This window comes from Giraffa tippelskirchi, chromosome 1 (genome assembly GCF_054371585.1).
Source record: "Giraffa tippelskirchi isolate mGirTip1 chromosome 1, T2T-mGirTip1v1.2.pri, whole genome shotgun sequence".
Taxonomy (NCBI): Eukaryota; Metazoa; Chordata; class Mammalia; order Artiodactyla; family Giraffidae; genus Giraffa; species Giraffa tippelskirchi.
In genome coordinates, this window is record NC_137275.1 from 117,584,760 (window position 1) to 117,610,093 (window position 25,334).

The 25,334-nt window shown below is 41.0% G+C and overlaps 1 protein-coding gene across 13 annotated transcripts in view; it reads left to right on the forward strand.

The window, feature by feature from the left end:
- Nucleotides 1-25,334, forward strand: part of PRDM5 (PR/SET domain 5) — a 261,033-nt gene that overhangs the window by 55,544 nt on the left and 180,155 nt on the right. For all 13 annotated transcript variants that reach the window (XM_081566398.1, XM_081566567.1, XM_081566951.1 and 10 more), the window contains one exon: nucleotides 24,601-24,723. In XM_081566398.1, coding sequence (XP_081422524.1) covers nucleotides 24,601-24,723 — 123 coding nt within the window. The remainder of the gene's footprint in view (nucleotides 1-24,600; nucleotides 24,724-25,334) is intronic.

The window sequence follows — 25,334 nt, forward strand, 5'->3', positions numbered from 1 at the left end:
TAAGTTCCATTTCATTCTAAAACCACTACATTTTTAACTCTCCAGGCCACATTTCATGTTTTGTAGGTCATTATCTTTTTATTTCGTGTATCCCTTTACTGCTAGTTATTATAGTTGATTTTACTATTTTTATCTTTTAATTGTCATATTAGCTTTATAAGTGATTGAGTCACTACCTTCATGTTATATTTTGCCCTTACCAGCGAGAGATTTTTCTCTCACATGTTTTCTTATTTCTAGTTATAGGCTTTCATTTTTCATTGAATTCTCTTTAACATTTCCTATAAGGCTGCTTTAGTGGTGATATACTCTTGTAGTTTTTGCTTGTCTGAAAAGCTCTGCTCTCTTCTTCAGTTCTGAATGCTGACCTTGTTGTATACTCTTAGTTAACTTTTTTCCTTTCTACACTTTGAACATATCATGCCACTCCTGTCTGGTTTGTGCAGTTTCTGCTGAGAACCCCACTGATGGTCTTATGAGTGCTTCCTTATACGTGACTAGTTGTTTTTCTCTTGTTTCTTTTCAAATTCTGTCTTTAACTTTTGACATACTAATTGTAATGTCTTGGTGAGGATCTACTTAGGTTTATCTTGTTTGGGATTCTCTATGCTTGTTGGACTTGGTTGTCTGTTTCCTTCCCCAGATTAGGGAAGTTGGGAAGTTGTGAGCTGTATTTCTTCAAACAGGTTTTCTGTCCATTTCTCTCTCTCTTCTGCTGCTTCTAAGTCACTTCAGTCGTGTCCGACTCTGTGTGACCCCATAGACGGCAGCCCACCAGGCTCCCCCGTCCCTGGTATTGTCCAGGCAAGAACACTGGAGTGGGTTGCCATTTCCTTCTCCAATGCATGAAAGTGAAAGTGAAGTTGCTCAGTTGTGTCCGACTCTTAGCGACCCTGTGGACTGCAGCCTACCAGGCTCCTCCATCCATGGGATTCTCCAGGCAAGAGTACTTTCTCTTCTAGGACCCCTATAATGCAAATGTTAATATGAGTGGTGTTGTCTCAGAGGTCCCTTAAACTGTCTTCTTTTAAAATTGTTCTTCTTTTCTTTTGGCTGATCTGATTGAGTGATTTCCATTACTCTGTCTTCCATATTGGTGATCTATTCTTTTGTTTTATCTAATCCACTGTTGATTCCATTTAATGTATTTTTCATTTCAGTTACTCTATTCTTAAACCCTGATTGGTTCACTCTTATATTGTCTGTTTCCTCTTTGAAGTACTCACTGTGCTCATCTGTTCATCTCCTGAGTTTAATGAGTATTTTTATGACTATTACTTTGAGTTCTTTATCAGGTAGATTACTTACTTTCATATCACTGAAGTCTTTTTCTGAAATTTTGTCTTGTTTTTTTCATTTGGAACATTTTGTTGTTGTTTCCTTATTTTGCTTGGCTGTCTGTCATTATTTCTATGCATTAGGCAAAACTACTACCTTTGTTGATGTTGGTGGAGTGTCCTTCTGTAAGTGATGATCCTTCTTGGTCAGTTCTGCCGTAGGTGTTGATTGTTTCATGATTCTTTGTGGTTATATACACCACGTGCTTTATTCTCGAAATGTCGCTGTTGTTGAGGGCATGTTAAGACCTGTCAGTGTTCCAAGGGAAGGAATCTCATTTAGCACCTAGTTTCAGGCTGATTAGAATCCAGACCCTCAGACAGCAACTTTTAAGCTTTGCAGGTATATACAGCCCTGTGTGGCTGCAGTTATAATCCGTGATGACCTCCAGACCAGGAGGACTAGAGTTGTCCCCTGGGTGACAGTTGCAAAAATCAAATCAAGCCTTTTGACAAGTGTAGCAGCTTTCTGGGGAGTCTTGTTGAGCATTTGTGAGGCCAAGGGCATGTGGAGGATGGTGTTTCCTTACTTACATTCCTTGGGAGGCTGCTCTTACTCTCTAGACATGGGGAAACTTGAATCCTATTCCTCAGGGTGAAGCTCCATGCTTTTACCGAAAGACAGGGGTTGTGTTTCAGTCTGCTGTCTGGGGAGTGTGCTGGTGGTAGTGGCCTGTTGTTGTAATCTTCTGGAGCCCAGGAATACCGGCTCCCTTGGCCAGTGTGGCCAGGTGATCACGGGGTGTCTCCTGTGTGGATCGCACCCTCCCAGGCTTTAGTGAGACAGCTGGAGAGTAAGGGGTGTGGCTTGCATTCTTACTTCAGGAAGGCATCAGGAGCATGAATTGAGCATGCCCGCCTGCAGGCTTCCGTATCGCAGCTGGAGAGTGCCTCGTCTGTGCACGCATGTCAGCCTAACCAGGGAGTATGAAGGCACTGATTTCTCGTCCCTGCCAGCCCCAGCACAGGGAACGAGGGAGTGCTGCAGCTGCCTGGGTGCTCCGGCTTCAGCAGAGGGGCTGGTCAGTTCTGCAGTCACTCTGCCCAAGGGGAGCTCCCGTGCTAGCAGATTAGGTGGGGGACACAACAACAGTGTCTATTAGGGCCCCCTTCTGTCTGTGTGGAGCATTTCCATCATTCCTCACCCCTTAAGCTGTTGCTTGTAGATTCAAAAATGGCTCTCCATCAGATAGTCTTGGCATTTTTCAAACTGCTGTTATTTTGGTGTGTTTCAACTGAGTGAGACTACTTGAAATCCCTTTAAGAAGAGAGTCTTAGTTTCCTATAGCACTTTGGGACCCTTAGATGTCAACCCTTTGGGTTCTCTAAGGCAGGTGTTTTGGGACATTGTCTCTCCAGTGTAGGTCACAGGGGCTGTGGTGCACAACGTGGGGACCAACCCCTCGGTCCTCCCGGAGAAGTGCCCACCTGAAGAGCTCCCTCTTATCGTGTGCCCTCAGGCTGGGGTGGGGGTTCTGACAGTAGCCCTTCTTGCCCCTCCTCTCTGTCTTAATGGGGTCCTTTTTATCCTTTGTTGTGGAGCAGCTGTTCACCTACTTCTCAGGTTCTTTCCAGAGGAGGTTGATCCATATGTAGCTGTGTATTCATTGTGTCTTCGGGAGGAGCTAACCTCAGGTTCTTCCTGTGCTGCCGTCTTGAAGAGCTCCCCCGTCACCGTTTTCCATTTCTTTCACAGTAGCCGTCTAATGGGTGTGCAGGAGAGATACTATTTTGAGACATGTAGTCACTATCCAAAAGCGGTTAGTAACTAGAGTGATAGATCAGATGCCTCTGTGATGAGATTAAACAAGGGTCAGTGTAAAGTCAGTTTTCCAAGTTCAAGATGGGGGATACCAGACTTGACATTTACTCATATGCAAATTTCTTAAGGGTTCACTTGCTTTATGTGGACATTTTGGTTAGCAATATTACTTGGTGGCTAGATCAAAAATCCAGACTGCAAATAAATAGAATTGTACGATCATGGGAGAGAAGAATGCCATTTTATGACATGCTGGTCAGACCACATTCATGAGGGTCATGTCAAGTTCTGGGTGTTAGATACGGATCTGGAAATGGATAAACAGCTGACATTCAACAGAGTGCAGCCCCACAACAAAGGGCTTGAAAACTGAGTTGGAAGTCAGTAAGTAGGGAACTGTGTTTCTTAACCTGAAGAAGAGCAGGAGCAGAATCATATAGCTGTCTTTGTGTGTTTTAAGGTGTTGTTGTATGAGAAGGCTTTCCTGGTGGTTCAGTGGTAAAGAATCCACCTGCCAGTGCAGGAGACACAGGTTCGATCCCTGCGTCGGGAAGATCCCCTGGAGGAAGAAATGGCAACCCACTCCAGTATTCTTGCCTGGGGAATCCCATGGACAGAGGAGCCTGGTGGGCTGGTGGGCTACAGTCCATGGGGTCACAAAGTTGGACACGACTGAGCAACTAAACCACAAGTTGTTGTGTGAAAGATGGTGAAGGCTTAGCTTTCCTGTTTGAGGACAGAACTGAAAAAAAAAAAAATCATTATGTGAAAGTAGAGAGAAGCATGTTTCTAATCAACATGAGAAAAACCTTTCTAACAGAGAGTTCCTGTTGTGAGCAATGTTTGAGTTAAGCTGGATGAAGGTAAGAGCTTTGCTGGAAAGGGTGTTCCTCTCCCAGATGGAAACCTGGCACAATGGGTCTATGTGACTTCTGTGTCTTCTTCCATGTCCTAGAGATTATGAAAAGCTAGACAAAAACCAGTTCTGTGCACAAAAGCCTAGAGCGTAGTAGGTTTCCAGTTTTGCCTGTTCAAGGTCACCTCTTCCTGGACTTGCTTCACACTGAGCTCTTCAGTTTCATGTTTCATTAACCTCTCCATGTGCCTTTGCTTTTGCCACCAGGGCTTCCCTGATGGCTCATCTGGTAAAGAATCCTCCTGCAGTGTGGGAGACCTGGGTTCCATCCCTGGATTAGGAAGATCCCCTGAAGAAAGAAATGGCAACCCACTCCAGTATTCTGGCCTGGAGAACTCCACAGACTGTCCAGCCCGTGGGGTTGCAAAGAGTTGTACACGACTGAGCGACTTTTACTTACTTTCCTGCTTGTATCCCCTCCACTTTCCTACTGAACTGATGATGGTGGAGGGTGGCCTCTCCTCACTGCTCTTGGAATACCTGAGGCAGGTCACTCTTAAAGCGTTTATTGGGGTGTCTGTCCCTGCTCACTGGGTCCTAAGCTCGCTCACAGGAATTGAATATGATTTGTTGTTGATCTTTGATTTCTCAGTGTAAACTAAACATATTCATTGAATGAAGTGAAAAGGGCCATAATTATCATCTGTGTGCCTCAGTGCCTAGTACAGTGCTTGACACACCGAGTCGCTAATCAATTTGAAATAATAGAAAAGTTGACTATATCCTTTCTTTTCAGTTTAGGTTGTTACATCTTTGTGTAGTTCTGCACACAGTCTAGTTGGGGTGTGTGTGCTTGATGTCGGAGTGGGGGCCTGGCAGGCACTCCTCTTCTGCCCTCTCTCCTGCTCCTCTCGCTCCTCCCCTCTCTTGTGCTCACCCCGTGCTCCCTCCTGTTCCTCACTGCCTCCTTCCTCCTTCCTATCTGCCTGTTTCTCCACTTCCTCCCTGTCCCTCCTACCACCCTCCTCTCCCTGAAAACCATGCAACCTCCTGACACAGTGTTCTCCTGCAGAGTTTGGTAGGCTTTTTTACTCTGTAGTTCATGTATCAGTTAACCAAGCCTGAGTATTTCCCTAAGACCTCAGATCATAGATCCTAACAGAGATTCCAGATCACTTGTGTGTTGACAAGGAGGGTTTTTTCTCCAATATGGCAAATGAGGTTCAAACATACCTTGTTGAATCTGTACACGTTTATCTTTTTATTTACTTTTCTTTCTAGTTTATTTTTTGTATATGTGCCAGCCTCCTGGTGTTAACCATCTGTTGATTCTTTAATATTATAGCAGTACAGGCTCTGTTTGTATTCAGTGTACTTTACTTTTTATGTTTGCCAAGACCTTTGGCTATTATTATGTAGTAAATTAAATGTGAGAACAACAGGCAAGCTAGAATTCTCTTTATGAGCAACTTGATTTATTTGCATCTGAGTATATAAGCTGTGTAGTTACTTAGGTCTGTTTTAGTGACAAATTGAAAGTCTAATTTATTTTGAATATACAAAAGCTAATTTAATGAATTTTTTCTCAGGACAGGTATGGTATTTCTACAAGTCAGAAACACTAGCATGATGCGACCACTCTGTACACAGTGGAGAGGCTCCAAACACTACTGAAAGATTGCTTAAATTTCTACCTGCAGAATTTTGTGCTTTCTTTCTATATAAAGAAGATTAATGCGCATGGGCTTGAATAAATTCCGTTTAATAATTTGGCCTATAATTTGCTTACTCTAAGATGAATGACTGCTACGAAAGTACTTTGTTCTCTGAAGAATTTTTAGGATAGCTTAAGTAATTAATGTTTTGATGTGCATATTTGTTATTTTTAAACTTTTGAGTAATGAAGCATGTTTTTAAAATTATACTTTTTCTTCTCTCCAGCCCCAGAGATCAGTTGAAACACATACGTCTTCTTTTGTCCCTGTTGAAGATGATAATTTTGCATTTTGCAAGGGTCAGACCTTTCAAAGCCCAGAGGAGGGGATATTGCATGTTGTCTTCAGTTTGTATATTAGAAAGTAGATTGTAGGTGACCCAAGAGGAATGCATTCTTATGTAGATAGAGACTGTAGATCTTGTGCTCAGTTTTTAATTTATGCGCTTCATATCTAGGGCATAGAGAATGTGGGAATAATTCTCCACAAAGAAAATCTATTTTTTTTTTTAGCTCTTTTATAGATTCCCTGCTGTCCATGCAACCTTTCACAGATTTATCACAGAAAAAGGTCTTTGTTTCTAGGTAAATTAGCATGTTTCTCTTTAATTCTGTGGCACTATACTATTGCCAGAGCACCTGTTATCATTCTAAGACATTTATGCCATTTCTGTGGAGAAAAAAGACTCTTATGGGTTGTTTAACTACTCATTTTAACCTCTAGGTCTATAGATCTTTACCTGGAAATCAGGAATCTAAAATACTCTGAAAACCAAATTATTTTTTAGATAACTTGTTTAGTAGTAGAGTCTAACTTGAACTAATGTGAGGCAATTTATAGCCTTCTGTTCTTAACCTACTTAGCATGGCTATTGATACTTCTAGTTGCAGAAACATGAGTATGTTTGATTATGGGTTGGTATTCAAAATCCTGTAGAATACATTATGTAAATGAAGTATATGCTCAAAATTACCTTTCTAAAATAAAATTTTTAAAAATCTGCTTTCAATAACATAGTCTTGTGATATTGTATAGGGACATTTCCAGTTCTTATTGAGGTAAAAAACCAAGAACTATAGATACTTCTGTAGTAGAGATCTATTAAAGGCAAGTATAATTGTGTAACAACAGATGACTAAAGCAGTGATTTTAGAGTCAGTAAGGGACTTTTTGTTAATGAAAGTAAAATCTTACTTGTTCATGACACAGAACATAATGCCCACGTGTCCTAAGTTGTTCTGACACGCAGGAGTTCATTGCAGGCAACTTTCCAACGTTGTTTCCGTTTCACCCAGTGAACGCATTTGGAAGGGAAGTCCTGGGCCCAGTGAGATGGTCATTAGAGTTTAATATTAGGGTTTTTGTGGGTGCATGGGACAAGTGTTTCTTATTTTTGAGCTAACAGCTGCCAATAAAATGAGGTATCTCTGGACAAAGAAGGTGTTTTTGTCACTTTGTAATTTTAGATGACTTATCTTAAAAGGTAGTTTGTTGCAAAATTAAAAACACTCAGTTAGCAAAGTTCTAGATTTGTAAGCACACTTTAAAAAACTCAAGCCAATGTTACATAATACCTTTTAGGCTTCAATTTTCCCAACTTCTCCTCTTTAGTGGGTTCTGCGTCTGTATTTTTAATGATTTAATATGTCTTTATGAGGTGAAAAAGTAATAGAAAAATATTTATGGCCAATAGTTTCCTTATGTGTTAAATTCTTGATACGTGTTTGATATCTCTATATACACTAGTGGAAGTGTACTCAGGCAGCTTTATAATAAATGTAAAAAACATAATTTAAAGTTTAAGATTTAGAGAGAACTGATGAAAGGAGATATGTAGAAGCATTTATTTTTTTATTCTGTAAGAGGAACTGATTGTTTCTGTAACCCAAGAATTAGTATTAAAATTGAAAAAGAATACATAGTAGGTCCCTTCACTATTCTTTCTCTCCTCTCCTTTCACTTACTGTGAGACTAAATTCCTTACATTAAGCATAAGTCTATATTTAAAGGCATTCACATTCTTTTTACATAAAAATGAAAGTGTTAGTTGCTCAGTCTTGTCTTCCTTCTTTTCGTGGAGTTTTCCAGGCAGGAATACTGGAGTGGGTTTGGCATTCCCTTCTCCAGGGGATCTTGACCCACAGATTGGACCTGGGTCTCCTGCATTGCAAGCAGATTCCTTACCATCTGAGCCACCACGGAAACCCCATTTGTAGATTATAAATCATCGTTCATCATCTCATCTGAGTGAAAGAAGCAAGAAATTGAGGCCTCTCTTTGTTCTACAGCTTCATGGAACTGGAATTTGTCCAACAACTTGTGTGAACTTGAAAGCAGATTCCTGCATACAGTCTTCTCCACAAACTCTAAGCAGAGAATCCTGTCAAGCTCATCCAGACTTTGGTCCTATAGAACCGAAGAGATAAGAAATTAAGTGTACTTTTAAGCTATTTGTGGTAATTGTTCAGTGATAGAAACTAATGCAGATTTTGGTACCAGAAGATTATTAGTTTGCTGCTTTTGCCTTTAACTAATCACTTTAAATTTAGTGGCTTTAAGCAACATCCCCACCCCCTTTTTTAATCTTACAGTTTTAATGGTGAGAAGTCTGTGCAAACTCTCTATGTAATGGTCTTTCAAGGTCATATCAAGGTGTTGGCAGGTCTGGGTAATCTTAATCTGGAGGCTTTGAGAATCAATTTGCTTCAAGCTCATTGAGGTTGTTGATTGAATTCAGTTCCCTGAGGTTAAGTTATAAGACTGATTTCTCTATTCTGTTGCTGGGATTACTTTTAGTCCCTGGATCTCTTTGGAGGTTGCTCTCAGATTGCCTTGATGCTTGTCCATCTCATCTGTGGAGAATTCCCTCAGGTCTCTGACTTCGTTTCTGCTATCAACCAGAGAAGACTCTGCTTTTGAACATCTCTTGTGGTTAGATTAGTCTCCCCAGGATTAATCTTCCATTTGCAGTACAACATAATCATAATGATAGCTTGTCATACTCAAGGTTTCCCTTTCACTCAAATAGGACGGCCTTCTACAGGGTGAGAGTCCTGAGGAGTTACTCTTAGAATTCTGCTCATCAGTCTGCAACTGGTGACCCAGGTAGTAAGTGTATTGAGGTGGTGTGATGTGGTGGGCACAGGAATCGGATTCTCTTGGTTCAAATTCTAGCTCTAGTACTTAACTTCCCGGGGCGGGGGTGGGGGTGGGGGGGCTTCCCAGGTGGCGCTAGTGGTAAAAGAATCTGCCTGCCAATGCAGGAGACGTAAGAGGCCCAGGTTTGATCTCTGAGTTGGGAAGGTCCCCTGGAGGAGGGCATGGCAACCAACTCCAGTATTCTTGCCTGGAGAATCCCATGGACAGAGGAGCCTGACGGGCTATAGTCCATAGGATTGCACAGAGTTGGACAAGGCTGAAGCGACTTAGCACACATGCACACTAGTACTTAAGTAGCTGTGAAACAAGGTATTCTCTTTGTGCCTCAGTTTCCTTATCTATTAAATGTAGTTAACTATGTAATACCTACTTCATAGGATTGTTTTGAGGAGTAAATTATATGACATCTATACAGGTGCTCAGCAAAGTGCCAAGACATAATAATCACTCAGTGGTTAGCTGTTGTATTTCTATTATTGTTGCTTGAAGCAGTATCATTTTCTTTCATATTTCAGTTTCCATAGAATGAATTTGACTTAATCAAAGACATGTGTCCAGTAAGAGTGACATGATACCAAAATGAGAGCCTTTTGTCATTATGGAATCTGACTCATGTGAGCTCCTCTGACTTCACACTTAGGTGGAAGTGTGAGTACTTTCCCCGTGTTGCAGGGTGTAGACATTGTGTTCTTAGATGATCTGGGCTAGGTGTGTACCTTGGTGCAGTGCAGCAGGAAATAGAGTAACCTGAGCTGAGACAAGACACGTCGTCAGCTTGTCATGCCAAGGAGTTTGGACTTCTGGCAGAAAATGGGCAGCTTTTAAGTAGGCATTAGCATGGGGAGGTGGGTGAATTACAGAGGGAACTCTGAGGACAGTGAGGAGGATGGATTTCAAGGTTTTTGAGTTAGTGTGGAAAAATGCTCAATTAGGAAATTTTCTTTTTGTTCAGTTAGGAATCATGGTCAAAACATGCCCCAAATCCAAGAGCTTTTCTTGACATCTGAACAAGAGAAGTTTAGGATGCTCTGATTGAGGGGAGGGGAGGGAGGGTCAAATCCTGTGCTCTTGGTCAGGAAAAGGCAGAGCATCTGATCCAGAAGCAGGTTCAGGTTTGGGATTTGAGTCCTAAGGTAAAGAAGGATGTAGAAGATCGGTCTCCGAGGAGTCTCTCACTTGATAGGCTGGAAACTGTAATCCGCCATCCGGATTACGCGTCTCAGAAGAGTGGCACTGTTGGCCTGTAGAGGACCAAGGAGCACCAGCTGGCAGGGACCAGGTCTGTCCTTCCTCTGACTTTGGATGAGTTTAACAGTGCATGACTGTGCCTTATTTAAAAAGGTTGGGGTGAGGGAAAGGAATCCAATGACTAGAGTGACTATATTGAGTATAAAGCAAGCTGGATAGGATCCCAGTCACTTGGGGAATAGCTTGGGAATGAGGTATCAGGTTGTCCCGTGGAAAAACAAATCAAAAATGAAATTGTAGGATTTTGTGTTACCAGAGTTGGAACGGGATTGACATTAGGGCTGACTTAGCAATGTTTGTGCTCAGTTACATCTGACCCTTTGTGACCCCATGGACTGTAGCCCGCCCGGCTCCTCTGTACGTGGAATTTTCCAGGCAAGAGTACTGTAGTGGGTCACCATTTCCTTCTCCAGGGGATCTTCCCAGCCCAGGGATTGAACCCTGGTCTCCTGTGTCTCCTGCATTGGCAGGTGGAATCTTTACCACTGAGCCACCTGGGACTTAGCAACAGCAAGGACTGAATCATCTCAGTGTCCTCCCATCTTCCTCTCAAACAGACCACATGCTGTTCTCAAAGGCATGGCGATTTGAGAGTGAGGACTCAGTGGCCTGAGTGGGGGAGTTGGAGAGCCCCCAAAACAGCCTGGTAAGCACCAGGTCTCTGAAGGGGTCACATTCTTGATGGGTCTCTTGGAACGCCCAAGATTCTTTTTCTGACGGGCTCTTACCAGGGGAGTTCTCATTTCTGTCAGCTCCCTAGGCCTGGGCATTCGTGTCCAGCTACAAAGAAGTCAGATCAGGGGAAAATCCCCAGCTTTCTTTATCCAAAAACATCCTCTGCTGCAGTATTTGTGTCCCAGGTTTGAATGGCATTCCTTGCCAGGCCTTTGGCTGCCAGAGCATTATTGATGCCAGACATTTGGTCTGTAGCAGGGCGATTCCCCTGTCCTAGTGATCCTGCTTCCTGGCAACTTGAGCCTTTTGGCAGAATTCTAGAGAATGAGCTACAGTAAGAGCATGTGTAACACGGATGTTGGGGCTCCTTCTGAGGCCACCCTTCTCTTCACATTTGGGTGATAGGAAGTAAGAACTGCAACTGGAAAGTTTATTTTTTGTTTGTTTGTTTATATATATATATTTAAAATACATAATTAAGCTTTTATTTATTTTTAATTGAAGGATAATTGCTTTACAATATAGTGTTGGTTTCTGCCAGACATCAACCTGAATCAGCCTTAGGGATACATATGTCTCTCCCCCTCTTCCACCTCCCTCCCACCTCTCACCCAGTCCCACCCTTCTAGGCTGTCCCAGAGCTCCAGTTTGATTGCCGAGTCCTACAGCAGAATCCCACTGGCTGTGCATCTTACATACCCTAGTGTATGTTTCCATGCTGCTCTCTCCATCTGCCCCACCCTCTCCTCCTCCACCGCTGTGTCCACAAGCCTGTTCTCTATGTCTGTGTCTCCACTGGTGCCCTGCAGATAGGTTCATCAGGACCATCTTTCTAGATTTCATATATGTATTAATATATGATGTTTGTTTTTCTCTTTTTTTACTTCACTCTGTATAATAGGCTTTGTGTTCATCCACCTCATTAGCACTGACTCAAATGCATTCCCTTTTATGACCAAGTAGTATTCAGTTATATATATGTACCACATTTTCTTTGTCCATTCATCTGTTGATGACATCTAAGTTGCTTCCATGTCCTAGCTATAGTAAATAGTGCTACAGTGAACATTGGGATATATGTGTCTTTCTCAATTACGACTTCTCAGGGTATATGCCCAGGAGTGGGATTATTGGGTCATAGGGTAGTTTTACTGAAAACCCAGATGGCACAGTGGTAAAGAATCCACCAGCCAATATAGGGGATGTGCGAGATGTAGGTTTGATCCCTGGGTTGGGAAGATACTCTGGAGTAGGAAATGGCAAACCACTCCAGTATTCTTGCCTGGAGAATCTGATGGACAGAGGAGCCCGGGGGGCTATAGTCCATGGGGTTGCAAAGATTTGGACACGACTGAGCACAGCACAGAGCATGGTAGTTTTATTGCTAGTTTTTAAAGAAATCTCCATACTGTCTTCCATAGTGGCTGTCTTAATTTACATTCCCACCAACAGTGGAAGAGGGTTCCCTTTTCTCCATACCTTCTCCGGAATTTATTGTTTGTAAATTTCTTGATGATGGCCATTCTGACCAGTGTGAGGTGATCTCGTTATAGTTTTGATTTGCATTTCTGTCATAATGAGCAGCATTGAGAGCTTATTAGCCGTTTGTATGTCTTGTTTGGAGAAATGTATGTTTAGATCGTCTTCCCACTTTTGGATTGGGTTGGTGATTTTTCTGGTATTGAATTGCATGAGCTGCTTGTGTATTTTGGAAACAGCTGGAAATTTTGAATGAGGAACCTAACTCTTTTAGGAGCAAGTAGAGATCCGCTCCTTGGAGAGGGCTTCTTTTTCTGAACATTGTGTGATTTGGAGGGTAATTTGTAATTCCTTATGAATACTGTCTGGTGGCACTCAAGGGCCTTCTTTTATACTTCAATATTTACTTCAATATTTTTCTGCTGTATCATGATAGCTCTAGAGAGTTAGGAATCCTTGGCAAACCCACCTGATGGGCTAGATGTGTAGGAGGAGGAATTAAGAATTTTCTGCTGTCTTCTTTGCTTGCATATGGCATAAATATTATTTAAATTTTGTGTTTGTATTCCTTCCTGTAACTACATTAAATATGTCTATCTGGTTTTGTCTGTTTCGGATTCAAACCTTCTAGAGGAGTGGGCTGTCTTATTTTCTCCTTCTATACTCTATTTTTCAGGTATTAGGTTCTAACTTTTAAGACATAAGCTTCCCACCCTTATCTTTTATCAGCTCCTTAACTCTGTTATCTCATTTCAAAAGAACATTTCTTTTTAAGTCCTCTTTTTATACATTAAAATCCCCAAGTGGAGTGTCAGACTAATCTCTTCTTATTATTCCCTTTCAAATAGTTATTACCTTTTCAATCTCCCATTAGTATCAGTGAGATTGACCACTGGAGCTTGCAGTTTTGGAGTATTTGCCACTCTTTCCTTGGCTTGCATCTTAAATCAGTTCCATAAACAGATTCTGTCCAGCTGTTTATTTTGCATTTACCCATCATTTTCATTTTTATAGCCATTACCTCTTTCCAGAGCCTTATTACTTCACATCTAGGTCATTGTAATAGCCTGCTTAATTCTTTTTCCTTTCATAAAATTTTTCCTCTGTACGCAGTCCATCCTGCATATTAAAGTTGTTGGTTGCCTTTTATCATCCATTCTCCTTTGTCTTTCCCAGCTAAATTCTCTTTTCTACTTTTCCCTCTTTCTTCATGTGTATTGTTACTGAGAAGCTGATCCCTGCTGGGGTGGATCCTGACTTGTGGTTATGTTTGAAGTTTCTTTTTGATGAAGCACAAAACTTCCTAATGGACACTTTTCCCACTTATTTCCTATTATTTCTCTGATTTTGCTGTTTGAACCACCAGATTTGAGTCCCATCATTCTTTACTGTCTTCCCAACCGAATTTACTAGTATCATTCATCTTGCCGCCTCCTCTGAAAATGACTAAAATGTTCTACCATTCTTTTATTGTGATAATATTCTCTAGTGTGGAGTCACAGCCTATCCAGGACTTAGAACTAGTTCATAAGGCAGTGATCTCACGTCATTACCATTCAGTTCAGTTCAGTCACTCAGTTGTGTCCGACTCTTTGTGACCCCATGGACTGCAGCACACCAGGCCTCCCTGTCCATCACCAACTCCTGGAGCCCACCCAAACCCATGTCCATTGAGTCAGTGATGCCATCCAACCATCTCATCCTCTGTTGTCCCCTTCTCCTGCGGCCCTCAATCTTTCCCAGCATCAGGGTCTTTTCTAATGAGTAGGCTCTTCCTATCAGGTGGCCAAAGTATTGGAGTTTCAGCTTCAACATCAGTGCTTCCAATGAACATTCAGGACTAATCTCCTTTAGTTTGGACTGGTTGGACCTCCTTGCAGTCCAAGGGACTCTCAAGAGTCTTCTCCAACACCATAGTTCAAAAGCATCAATTCTCCGGTGCTCAGCTTTCTTTATAGTCCAACTCTCACATCCATACATGACCACTGGAAAAACCATACCCTTGACTAGATGGACCTTTGTTGACAAAGTAGTCTCTGCTTTTAATATGCTGTCTATGTTGGTCATAACTTTCCTTCCAAGGAGTAAGCGTCTTTTAATTTCATGGCTGCAGTCACCATCTGCAATGATTTTGGAGCCCAAAAAAATAAAGTCAGCCACTGTTTCCACTGTTTCCCCACATCTATTTGCCATGAAATGATGGGACTGGATGCCATGATCTTAGTTTTCTGAATGTAGAGCTTTAAGCCAACTTTTTCACTCTCCTCTTTCACTTTCATCAAGAGGCTCTTTAATTCTTCACTTTCTGCCATAAGGGTGGTGTCATCTGCATATCTGAGGTTATTGATATTTCTCCCAGCAATCTTGATTCCAGCTTGTGCTTCCTCCAGCCCAGATTTTCTCATGGTGTACTCTGCATATAAGTTAAATAGGCAGGGTGACAATATACAGCCTTGATGTGTACTCTGCATATAGGTTAAATAGGCAGGGTGACAATATACAGCCTTGATGTACTCCTTTCCCAATTTGGAACCAGTCTGTTGTTCCATGTCCAGTTCTAACTGTTGCTTCCTGACCTGCATACAGATTTCTCAAGAGGCAGGTCAGGTGGTCTGGTATTCACATCTCTTTAAGAATTTTCCACAGTTTATTGTAATCCACACAGTCAAAGGCTTTGACATAGTCAATAAAGCAGAAATAGATATTTTTCTGGAACTCTCTTACTTTTTCGATGATCCAGTGGATGTTGCAATTTGATCTCTGGTTCCTCTGCCTTTCCTAAAACCAGCTTGAACATCTGGAAGTTCATGATTCATGTATTGCTGAAGCCTGGCTTGGAGAATTTTGAGCATTACTTTACTAGCATGTGAGATGAGTGCAATTGTGTGGTAGTTTGAGCATTCTTTGGCATTGCTTTTCTTTGGGATTGGAATGAAAACTGACCTTTTCCATTATGGGCCATGAAAAGAAATGGTCCCTACTGTCTAAATTTATTTTTTTTCTTTGATTTTTTTTTTACTTATTGGTTGTAGTTTAATTTGTGTAAGTTACGTATAAGTATGATAAAAACTCTGTTGATCTCTAGATGATTTTCTACCTCTCTCTCCTGTTGACAAGTTTGTATGCCATCCATTCAGCAGCTGGAACTAACCTTATCTTATGTGTTGGGGATTCCCAGGCTCACCCCCACATTCTGAGATTCACTAAAGGTACTCATGAGGCTCAGCATGTAGTTGTACTCATGGGGAAGAGTTACTTCAGTGATGAACACAGCTGACTTACGAGGGCAGAAGAAGGCACAGGCAGAATCTGCAGGAACCTGCGCTTCAATTTCATCATGCTCCCTCCTTCCTGTGAGAGGTCACACAGAGCTCACCTTTTCCCCGGCATTGAAGGGGCAGCACACACACGTGATGTTTCTGCACAAGGAAGCACATTAGAAATTTAGTACCCAAGATTTTTACTGGGGGCTTGTAGCCACCTTCTGCCTAGCAATACCACTATTCCAGATTCCCAGAAGAAAAACAGGTTTTCAGCATAAACCATGGTGTTTATACTGTCTAGGCACTGTGAACCACCCTTATCCATTAACTATTGACCGGGGACATCCTGAGAACTCCAACATCCAGGCAAGGGCCAGTCTTACTTACAAGCAGGCCCTTTGTAAACATGATCGTCTCGGGCCTGCTAGGTTTACTCTTTTTGCAAACCTTGTCTATTGGAAGCTTTTTATAACATACCCTTTGCTAACATTTCATTTTTACTTTGGTCCATCCTCAGGATCTCAGCACAGTTTGTTATTTTACACTGGTGTGTACTGTTTTTGAAATGAATGAAGTTTGTGTGTGTATCTACCTTATGATAATCAGACTTTGCTTTGTTCTTTTAAAAATTGTGTTTTCTGTTTCCTTATTAATACTGAGGATGTTGGACAAAGGAACAGAATTCTAGAATTTCATTTGTAACTTCTCATGGCATATTTTAAAATAGCCAGTAAGGAACTGCACAGATGATGTTGTTCAATAAATGTTAGTTACTGATAACTGTTACCTTTTTAGAATTCTTCAGCACAGAACTGTGATTGTTGGATGATTTTAAGAAAGGAAATGGTGAACATTAGTAATTGGGAAATATTTTATTGCCTTAGGTGTATTCTCATACTAAGATAATTTATTTGTTTCTTTATTGAGTTGCATACATTTTGAAGATGTGAATGAAAAGTACAATTAATTTAAATAGGCCAGATAGGTTCAATATTAATAGCTGTAGAAAAACTGTGTATTTAGGAAAAATCTGAAAACAGTGACTACCAGTGCAATTTGGGTTAGGAAATAACTCAAATTAGAATCAAAGGAAACTTGGATCTTTTTTTTTTTTCTCATTTTTCCTCCCTGTGGACTGCACAGAGCTCTTTGTTACTCAGTGTGTCTATTAACCTTGCCCAGAAATTTTCAAATACAAGGCATCATCTTCTAAAAACAGCATCAAGACTGTAATCTTAGGATCTTGGAGATTATCGTTGCTTTTTTACACAAAGAATTCTTTGAAATGCTTTTGTATCTGTTAATTAGAATTTTGCTACTAAAATTTTCTTCTATTTGGCATATTTTGTGTACCTTTTAGTATACCATAGGGAGGATTCTCCAGAAGCTGACTTCAAGGCTCTTGTGTCTGTATAAGTCTCAAATCTGTATTAAAATTTTGACAACACTATAAGCTCATAAAATGTTAACTAGATATAAAGTTTTGTGAATAGTATATGATGGATTTGATGGATTATACCAAATTGGGAAATGACATGCTAACTTTATTAATATGGTTTTCTAATTCCTTAGTGAAATAACACTTACGGAGAAGTCACCTGCCTTAGGATATTGACAAAATCAAGAAGTAAACCTAAAGGCCACTAAGCAGTCAAAATGGATGCCAGTATTTATGCACTAACCTTTGCATGGTCTTTACAGAAAACCCCTAAAGCAGTGGGTATCATAAGCTAATGTCAGCTAAATGTTTTTTTTATTTTTTATGCAGTAAAAAACTTGTCTCTGCAAAATATCACTGAAGTCTGCCTGCCTGAACATGTTTGTAAAACTGTAGGAATGGACAATGGTTACACTGCTAAGGCTGTTTCATGAATTTACTGTGAAAAAGATGATGTGCTTTTCGTGGTGTCTTTCACATGGTCATGTCCGTTATTTCTTCTTTAAAAAAATTAGTCCCATTTTACAAGTGCTTTGAAAGGCAAGGTATGGAGTGGTTTTGAAGTTAAGTCTCCCATTACCTCTTATAAAATATTTTCTAACTTTTAAAGGAAATGAAGGCAGTGGCAGTTTTAAAAAAGAAGACACATTAGCTGAGCTTTTAGTGAATAAAATATTTATTGAGACAGGACCAGATAAAATATTTCCATCTCTGAGTGGTCAGGTGCCCAAGTGCAGGATTTGCTTACGTACATAAACCTGACTGAGTTCCTCAGTTAAAACTTGCCTTCACATCTTTGACAGTATCAGGAGAGCTTTCTTGATATAGATTAGGTGATTATAAAGGCAGCCTCAGCTAAATGTAAGATGTGGCAGTCAAAACAGCTTTTGTGATTTTTAAATTGCATCAATAGAAAAGTGAATGTGAAAATCACTCAGTCGTGTCTGACTCTTTGTGACCCCCATGGACTGTAGCCTGCCAGGCTCCTCTGTCCATGGAATTCTCCAGGCCAGAATACTGGAGTGGGTAGCCTTTCCCTTCTCCAGGGGATCTTCCCAACCCAGAGATCGAACCCAGGTCTCCTGCATCGCAGGCGGATTCTTTACCAGCTGAGCTACCATGGAATAGTGCCCACATCACACTAGTTCTGTGTGTGCTGAATTCTGTAGTGTATGAAGAGAGTTTTGAGAAATCAGCATGCATCTATGAGAGGGCAGCCAGGATAGTGGAGGAACATTTATCACCTTAGACAAGGAGAGAGTTATTTTCTGGGAGAAGAGAAAATATGGAGAAAGAGGTACGTACTGCTGCCTTCAGAAATTTGAAGGGCTGTAGTTGGGAGAGAAATTAAAACTATTGAAGGGGACAGAACTGGAGTTGAGGGCAGTTGGTCACAGGGCAGCACGTTGGAATTTGACTTAAGGAAAAATGTCAGCTCAGCTGAACTACACTTGGATTAGCTACTGCCTGGTGATGGCACCTGCTCTTACTTCAGGTGTCCAAGCAGAGGCTACTTGTATGTGTTTGGGTTTGATGATATTCTTAGGATATCCTTCATGTATGTTCTTTGAAAAAGTTGACATGACAGAAAAATGGTACACGTGTGCCCTGCTGTGCTGTTGGAAGCAGTGATCGTCTCTAAGAACGTGTTAGTTGCCATGAGCCTCACTTTCCTCACTGTGCCATGCCATGCTCAGCCTCCTCAGTCATGTCTGACTCTGCGACTTTATGGATCGTAGCCAGTCAGGCTTCTCTGACCATGGGGTTCTCCAGACAAGAATACTGGAGTGTGTTGCTATACCCTCCTGAAGATCCAGGGGATCCTCCCGACCCAGGGATCTAATCCGTATCGTGTCTCTCCTGTCTCCTGCATTGGTAGGCAGGTTCTTTGCCAGTCATGCGTCTTAGTCCTTTGATGCTCCCACAGTGGGGTCAGCACAGGGACTGTCCTCCCCCATTTTAGAGGTCAGGAGACCATGGCTTAATTCAGCTGGAGGAAATGAGTCGCCCAGCTCACCTCATGACTCACCGAGTTTGGATCACATCTGGCTTTTTGATTTCTAGTCCAGCATTTTTATCACTGTAGAATGCCAGCTTGAAATATTTAGGGCAGTAATTATTAGTAATGTAAAAGAGACTTTACTGTGCTCATTGGCCCTTTTAAGTGATTTAATTTTGTGTATTATATTCTGGGCGATGTTCAGTAAAGGCCATTCCTGAAGGCCTGTCAAGGCCTGTGTTTTCTCTCCATGTGCTTTCTCGTCTGCGAGCCAGGACCCTGGGATTGTGTGTGGGGAGATAAAGGCAGGTATGCTACAGTGATTGTGTGTGTGTGTTTAAAGGCACCGAAGCTAGGAAGAATTTGAGACCGAAGTCTTTGAAAAATCAACAGGAAAAAAACCATACCTTTCGCTTAGAAACTATAAATCATTATAGTTTCCTAGGGATGATCTTTGCTGACTCCTGAAAGTGTGTCTCTCTCTAGTTTAAATCTGACAACAGGGTGCTGTCAGAATTGATTACTTGAGCACACTTAGTTTTTTGTGGTCCTAAAGATATCCTGAAGTCTGGATAATTAAATACTGAAAGCAGGGCATCTGGCCTTACTTCATTTAGAAACAATTGCTGAAACAATGCCTGTAATTTAAATACAAAAATATGATGACAGTTTATCCTCTAAAGACATCCATGCTCTAAATCTTACTTCTTTGAAATTACCATCTTTGAAAAGTCTTGTTGAAAGACAGAAAGGAAAATATATCTTCTTTAATAAATCATATAACATAACATATTGTGACTTCTAATTAAGGGAATTATTGCTATATTTTTGGAACTAATTATATTTTACTGTCATTAAATTTTACCATATGTTAAGTAAAATTCCATTGGTTACATTTTACCATGTCTGGGGACAAATCTAGCAGATTAGCTTTGCCCTGGGAAGGCTGATGCCTTGTATGTACTAAGTGAAAAATTTTTCAGGCATTGAAGGAAAATAATAGAGTTAACATTGTAGACCCTTCTACTATGAACATGAACCATCCAAAAAATAAATAAGCTTCTCTGTTTATAGGTGACCCAGTTTAACAGAGAGAGTATTTAAATTGAAGGAAAGAAAAATTGTTTATATATATTCCCAATTTTTTCTTTGATTTACATTTTAGGGTTTTTGTTGTTGTTGAGCTGAATCTTTTTGTGGTTTCTTCTGTCCTTTGCTGGATGGGAAGGCAAATTGTGATATATTTAATTCCATTAATCTTTTTTTTACTATTCAAATTGGTTTTTAGTATATATACAGAGTTTTACAATCATTACAATAATCAATTTTAGAATGTTTTTATCAGCCTCAAGAAGAAGCCCCTATACTCTTTAGCCATGACCTTTTTACCTCCTAGTCCCCGCAGACCTAGGCAACCACTAATTTACTGCCTATTCTGGACATTTTGTATCACTGAATCATATAATATATGTTCTTTCAAGACTATATTCTTTCACTTAGCATAATGTTTTCAGAGTTCATTCATACTGTAACTTCATTCCTTTTATATGAATGCCATTAATCTTTAATCTGGAAATAAAGACAGATCCAGCACAGTGTCTTGGACCTTGAGAAGTGATGTCAGAAGCATTTGACAGAGACAAGAACCTGCCAAGTTCCTGCACGATGATAATTTTCATTTAATGTACAGTGACAGAGTCCTAGAGATATGAGTGACTAGATTAAGGGGGGAGGTTTTCATTTTCACGTGAAAGTTTGTTTCCCTTTCCTAATTTAGCTAACTTATTTTTATGTAACTGGCTTAGGAAGCCTGTGCAAATCAGAGTTTGGAATTGAGATGGTTTTTGTTGCAAGATGAAAATTTAACTTCTTAATTGTTGTTGTTCAGTTGCTCAGTCCTGTCCCACTCTTTGCCACCCCATGGACTGCAGCATACCAGGCTTCCCTGTCCCTCACCATCTCCCAGAGCTTGCTCAGACTCATGTCCATTGAGTTGGTGATGCCATCACACTATCTTGTCCCCTGATTTCTTTATAGACTCTGGGATTCAGAAGACAGTCCTCAATAGTACATTAACCAATACGCTTCATTTCCATGAAAATTCAAATAGAATAAGATGGTATTGGGAAGACTAGTTTTTAAAGGAAAAGCAATACACGCTCAGTGCAAAGGTCAGATGCTGGAACATGATACTAAGAAGAATTTTGAGTCTTCTTTATTCATTAGTCTTTAAAAATGTTCAATTTATATTACTCAGGGTTCAGTATCAAAATAGATAAATGGAGCCTTTAATAATAGCCGTCAGTCTGGAGTTTTTGTTGATTTGGTTTCTTTGGAAAGAGGAAGGATGGATTAGATTATCCTTGGATGTCTCTCTTAAGTATTTCAGTGAGGAGAATGCTGGGGTTAGGGTAGGAAGGTAAAAGTCATGTGAGCAATAATCCAACAGCTTCGATCAAATGTTGAAGACTGGGATGGAGAAAACGAGGAGAGGACCAGCCACTAGAAACCTAGAGAAAGCAGGTGGCCTGTAAGGACAGTAAGGTAGCAACTTAGAGTTATTTGGGTAAAGATGTTGAGAGTAAAATAAATGAGCAGCAGCTCTGTTAATGAACAAAAAGTTATCTCAAATATAAATGTGTAGGCCACTATAGTATGTAATTGTAGTGTTGTTAGGAGACTATAAGCAATAATATATAGATTTAGATTATTGAAAGTGACAATCTGGTAAGAATTTACAAAAATATTAAATTGTACATGTCTCTTAAGCTGAAATATGATGTGAGAAGATAATAGATAACCAGAAAGTGCATACATCTAATGGACTGGAAATGAATTACTGAGTCGTTCAACAGAGCTGGAGCCAGGAAGCCTGGCTGAAGAAATAAGGAACAAACAATGGCCTTGGTAAAAGGGGCTTATTATAATAAGTCACAGAGAAATCTTTGTTATGTTACACATCTTTGAAGAATAAATTTCAAATGTCAGACACATCTGATATACATTGTACTTAATTTGTTGTTCAGTTGCTCAGTCGGGTCCAACTTTTTGTGACCCCATTGACTGCAGCATGCTAGGCTTCCCTGTCCTTCACTATCTCCTGGAGTTTGCTGAAACTCATGTCCATTGAGTCCATGATGCCATCTAACCATCTCATCCTCTATCTTCCTCTTCTCCTCCTGCCCTCAGTCTTTCCCAACATTAGAGTCTTTCCAATGAGTTGGCTCTCTGCATCAGGTGGCCAGAGTATTGGAGTGTCATACTTAATACTGAGTAACAAATGTATGACTAAGAAGGATCATTAACCGTTTCTGTAAGTAGTGGTAGCCTCTCAAATGCAATATGCCATGGCAGTCATGCTGATGTTTCCAGATGTAGAATTAGCTGGGTTGTGTGGATTTCAGCAACAGTTGTAGATTTTGGATTTCACTTCTGAGAAAAAATTTTTGTTAGTAACTGGTGGCATTGCTACCTGTTTTGCTTAATTTAGCTGTTTGTCATATAAACAGTTTTGTTACTATAGCTATGGCGGAGCCTGGAAAGGAGAATTTATACTCAGATATTTAGAATTCCTTCTTTTACTCTGCTTGAAGAAATACGACCTGGTGTCCTCTTTGAGGAAGTGTTGCGGTGTCACTTTTGTCTGTGCCGGCAGTGCGGCTGGGCACTTTCGGCATTGCCCAGTGGGCAGTCAGGATTCTGAACTGATGGGTAAGCAGGCGGGCAGGACAGTTTTCAAGGCTTCCCAACACAGATCTCGGAATGAGATTGTTATTCAGTGAGAAATACCCATAGCTTCACACCTAAACATACAAGATACAAGTAAGAGGTATTTGTAGTCTTAAATTCTTTTAGCAGTTTCAGTATTGAAAATTAAATCCCTGCCTTTTGAGGGTCTGCCATTTATTACAGAGATTTTTAAATGATTATTGAGGATCCTTGGACCCTTAAGAAAACAAGAATTGTTTGAGAAACATGGCAGATATAAAATACAAGGAGAAGGCTAACTATTTTTTTCCCAGAAAATATGTGTTAGAATCTTGAACTGTCAGTCTTTGTAGAGCGTGCAGCAGGCGTTTTTGTCAGCAGCTTTCGGATGACTTACCCTCTGGGGGTAGCTTTCTTGTCTCCAGGTCAGTGCCTGTGATCTGGCCTGTGTCAGTCTGTTTGATCTCAGCACCCACCGTTTTCTGCATTGCTCCTTCTGTTCTAGCCTCATGGCTTTCTTGCTGTTCTTAATTTGCGTCCAACTCAGGGCCTGTCTACGTATCCTTTGCCGGCTGTTCCCTCTGGCTTGGAGACAGTCTTTCTGAGCTCTCACCTGGCCTGTGCCCTGTCTTCACTGAGAACGCTTTTCAGGTCAGCTCGTCAGCGCGGCTCTGCCTGACCACTCCGTCCTGAAGAGCCCTTCCCCCCTTGCTCCACGTCCTCCTCCTGTGCTTTAGTTCTCTCCACAGCGCTTCTCTCTCCCTGAAGGTCTAGTCTGTGCTTGCTTGCTCTTACGTGTTGTGGGGTCGGGCTTCATCTATCTGTTTTGTTCCCTGAAAAATTCCCAGGGCATTAGCAGTACCTGGCACTGTGGCACATGTGTGCTCTGTCGCTTTAGTCATGTCCACCTCTTTGCGACCATGTTGTTTACTTTATAAAATAAAATTTTAGAAATCTGGGGTTTGTTTTTCCCCACCCTGAGTCAGTGAAGGTATAGTCTTCGTATTAGTATTTTTGTTACTTTGTGTTGGAGATATGGGCTTCCCAGGTGGCTCAGACAGTAAAGCGTTGGCCATATGGAGTGCTAATCACTCATTCCTTCCCTCCTCCTCTCCTTGATTCCAGTTGAACATAAACTCAAAATGAGCATTGGGTGAAGATCGGTATATGTTTTATTAAACTGAGCAAGTGCCTGTAGCTTAGAGTGCAGCAGTTTTAAGAAACTAGATTCAAAGCAACTTGGATTCAAGAGTGTCCAGTGGAGTCCTTGGTCCTGTGGTGGTTACACCCCTCCCTCGATTGAGAGTTGAGTAGATCTGAACAGGAGGGCTTATGGCATGAAACAGAGGAAATACGGCATAAAACAGAGCCAACTGTCCTGCTCAGCAACACTTCAGCAGGCCACGAAAAGACAAAATTGAACTTTTTTTATTTATCCACTAGTTAAAATGTGAATTGTAGCCCAGTGGATGTCCAGTTCCACTGGTTAGATTAGCAAATTCTCCACATGTGGGAATGATTCAGTATGTAGGTGGAGAGAGAAACTGAAATGACTGTTCCAGCTCTCCTCCTGCCACTTGAGGAACCAAGCAGCACTGCCCTCTTGTGTGGGAAAAAGGGACCTGTTGCAATTATGCTTATCCCCTGAACAATTGCATTTGCCACACATATATTAAAATGTACCTACAGATAAATAATTTTGACCAGAAAAGAGCTATCAACACAGGATGTTTCTGAGAATTGATTGCATTTGTGAGTCATCTAGACATATGCCAAATGAAAGCGCAGGCTCTATTTGTATGTATGTTTAAGGGATGGATGTTAATCCAGCATCTATTCAACACCTGTTGATAGAAAGGTGATACTTATGAAAAAATGCCATGTTATTTTTAGTTTGGCTAATCTGTTTAGTACGGCTAATACTAACCTCAAGTGTAAATTCAGGCGCTCTTATGTTTCAGGTTCGGGGGAGTAAGGGAGAAGTCCTGTACATTTTGGATGCTACCAACCCACGACATTCCAACTGGCTTCGCTTTGTCCACGAGGCACCATCTCAGGAGCAGAAGAACTTGGCTGCCATTCAGGTGAGCTTATTTGCTTCTTATTTGTACTCTGTACTTTGAGGGGAATGAACTAATTTATAACTGTTCTCCCTGTTTAAAATTTATTTCCAAATGACCTGCTTCAAATAACAGTAACTAACTCATAAAAGCAAAGAAATCTCATCTAGTCAGCATATGCAGGAAAGGGCAAGCCCAGCTGTAAATTGACACCAGATCACTGACTTTATGAGAATTCTTGAGGGGATGAGTTAAATGGTCTGATATTATCCTTGGCAGATTCTGCTTTCAAGTACTTTTAATTCATTCAGTGAATGTTTATTGATAGTGTTTCTGTTTGATGGTTTATTTGGCTCATAGCACAGTGTTCCATGTTATTGTTTGGGAAAGGCTGCATGGAGAAAGTTTATTTGGGTGTGTCTCTGAGCTTCTTGAGGGTGTTGTATTCCTCAGGGTTTTCAGAGAAACAGAGCCAGTAGGATCTATGTACCAATATCTGTGATGTAAAGAACCCGCCCGCCAGTGCAGGAGACATGAGAGACGTACGTTCGATCCCTGGGTCGGAAATACCCCCTGGAGGAGGACATGGCAACCCGCTCCAGTATTCTTGCCTGGAGAATCCCATGGACAGAGGA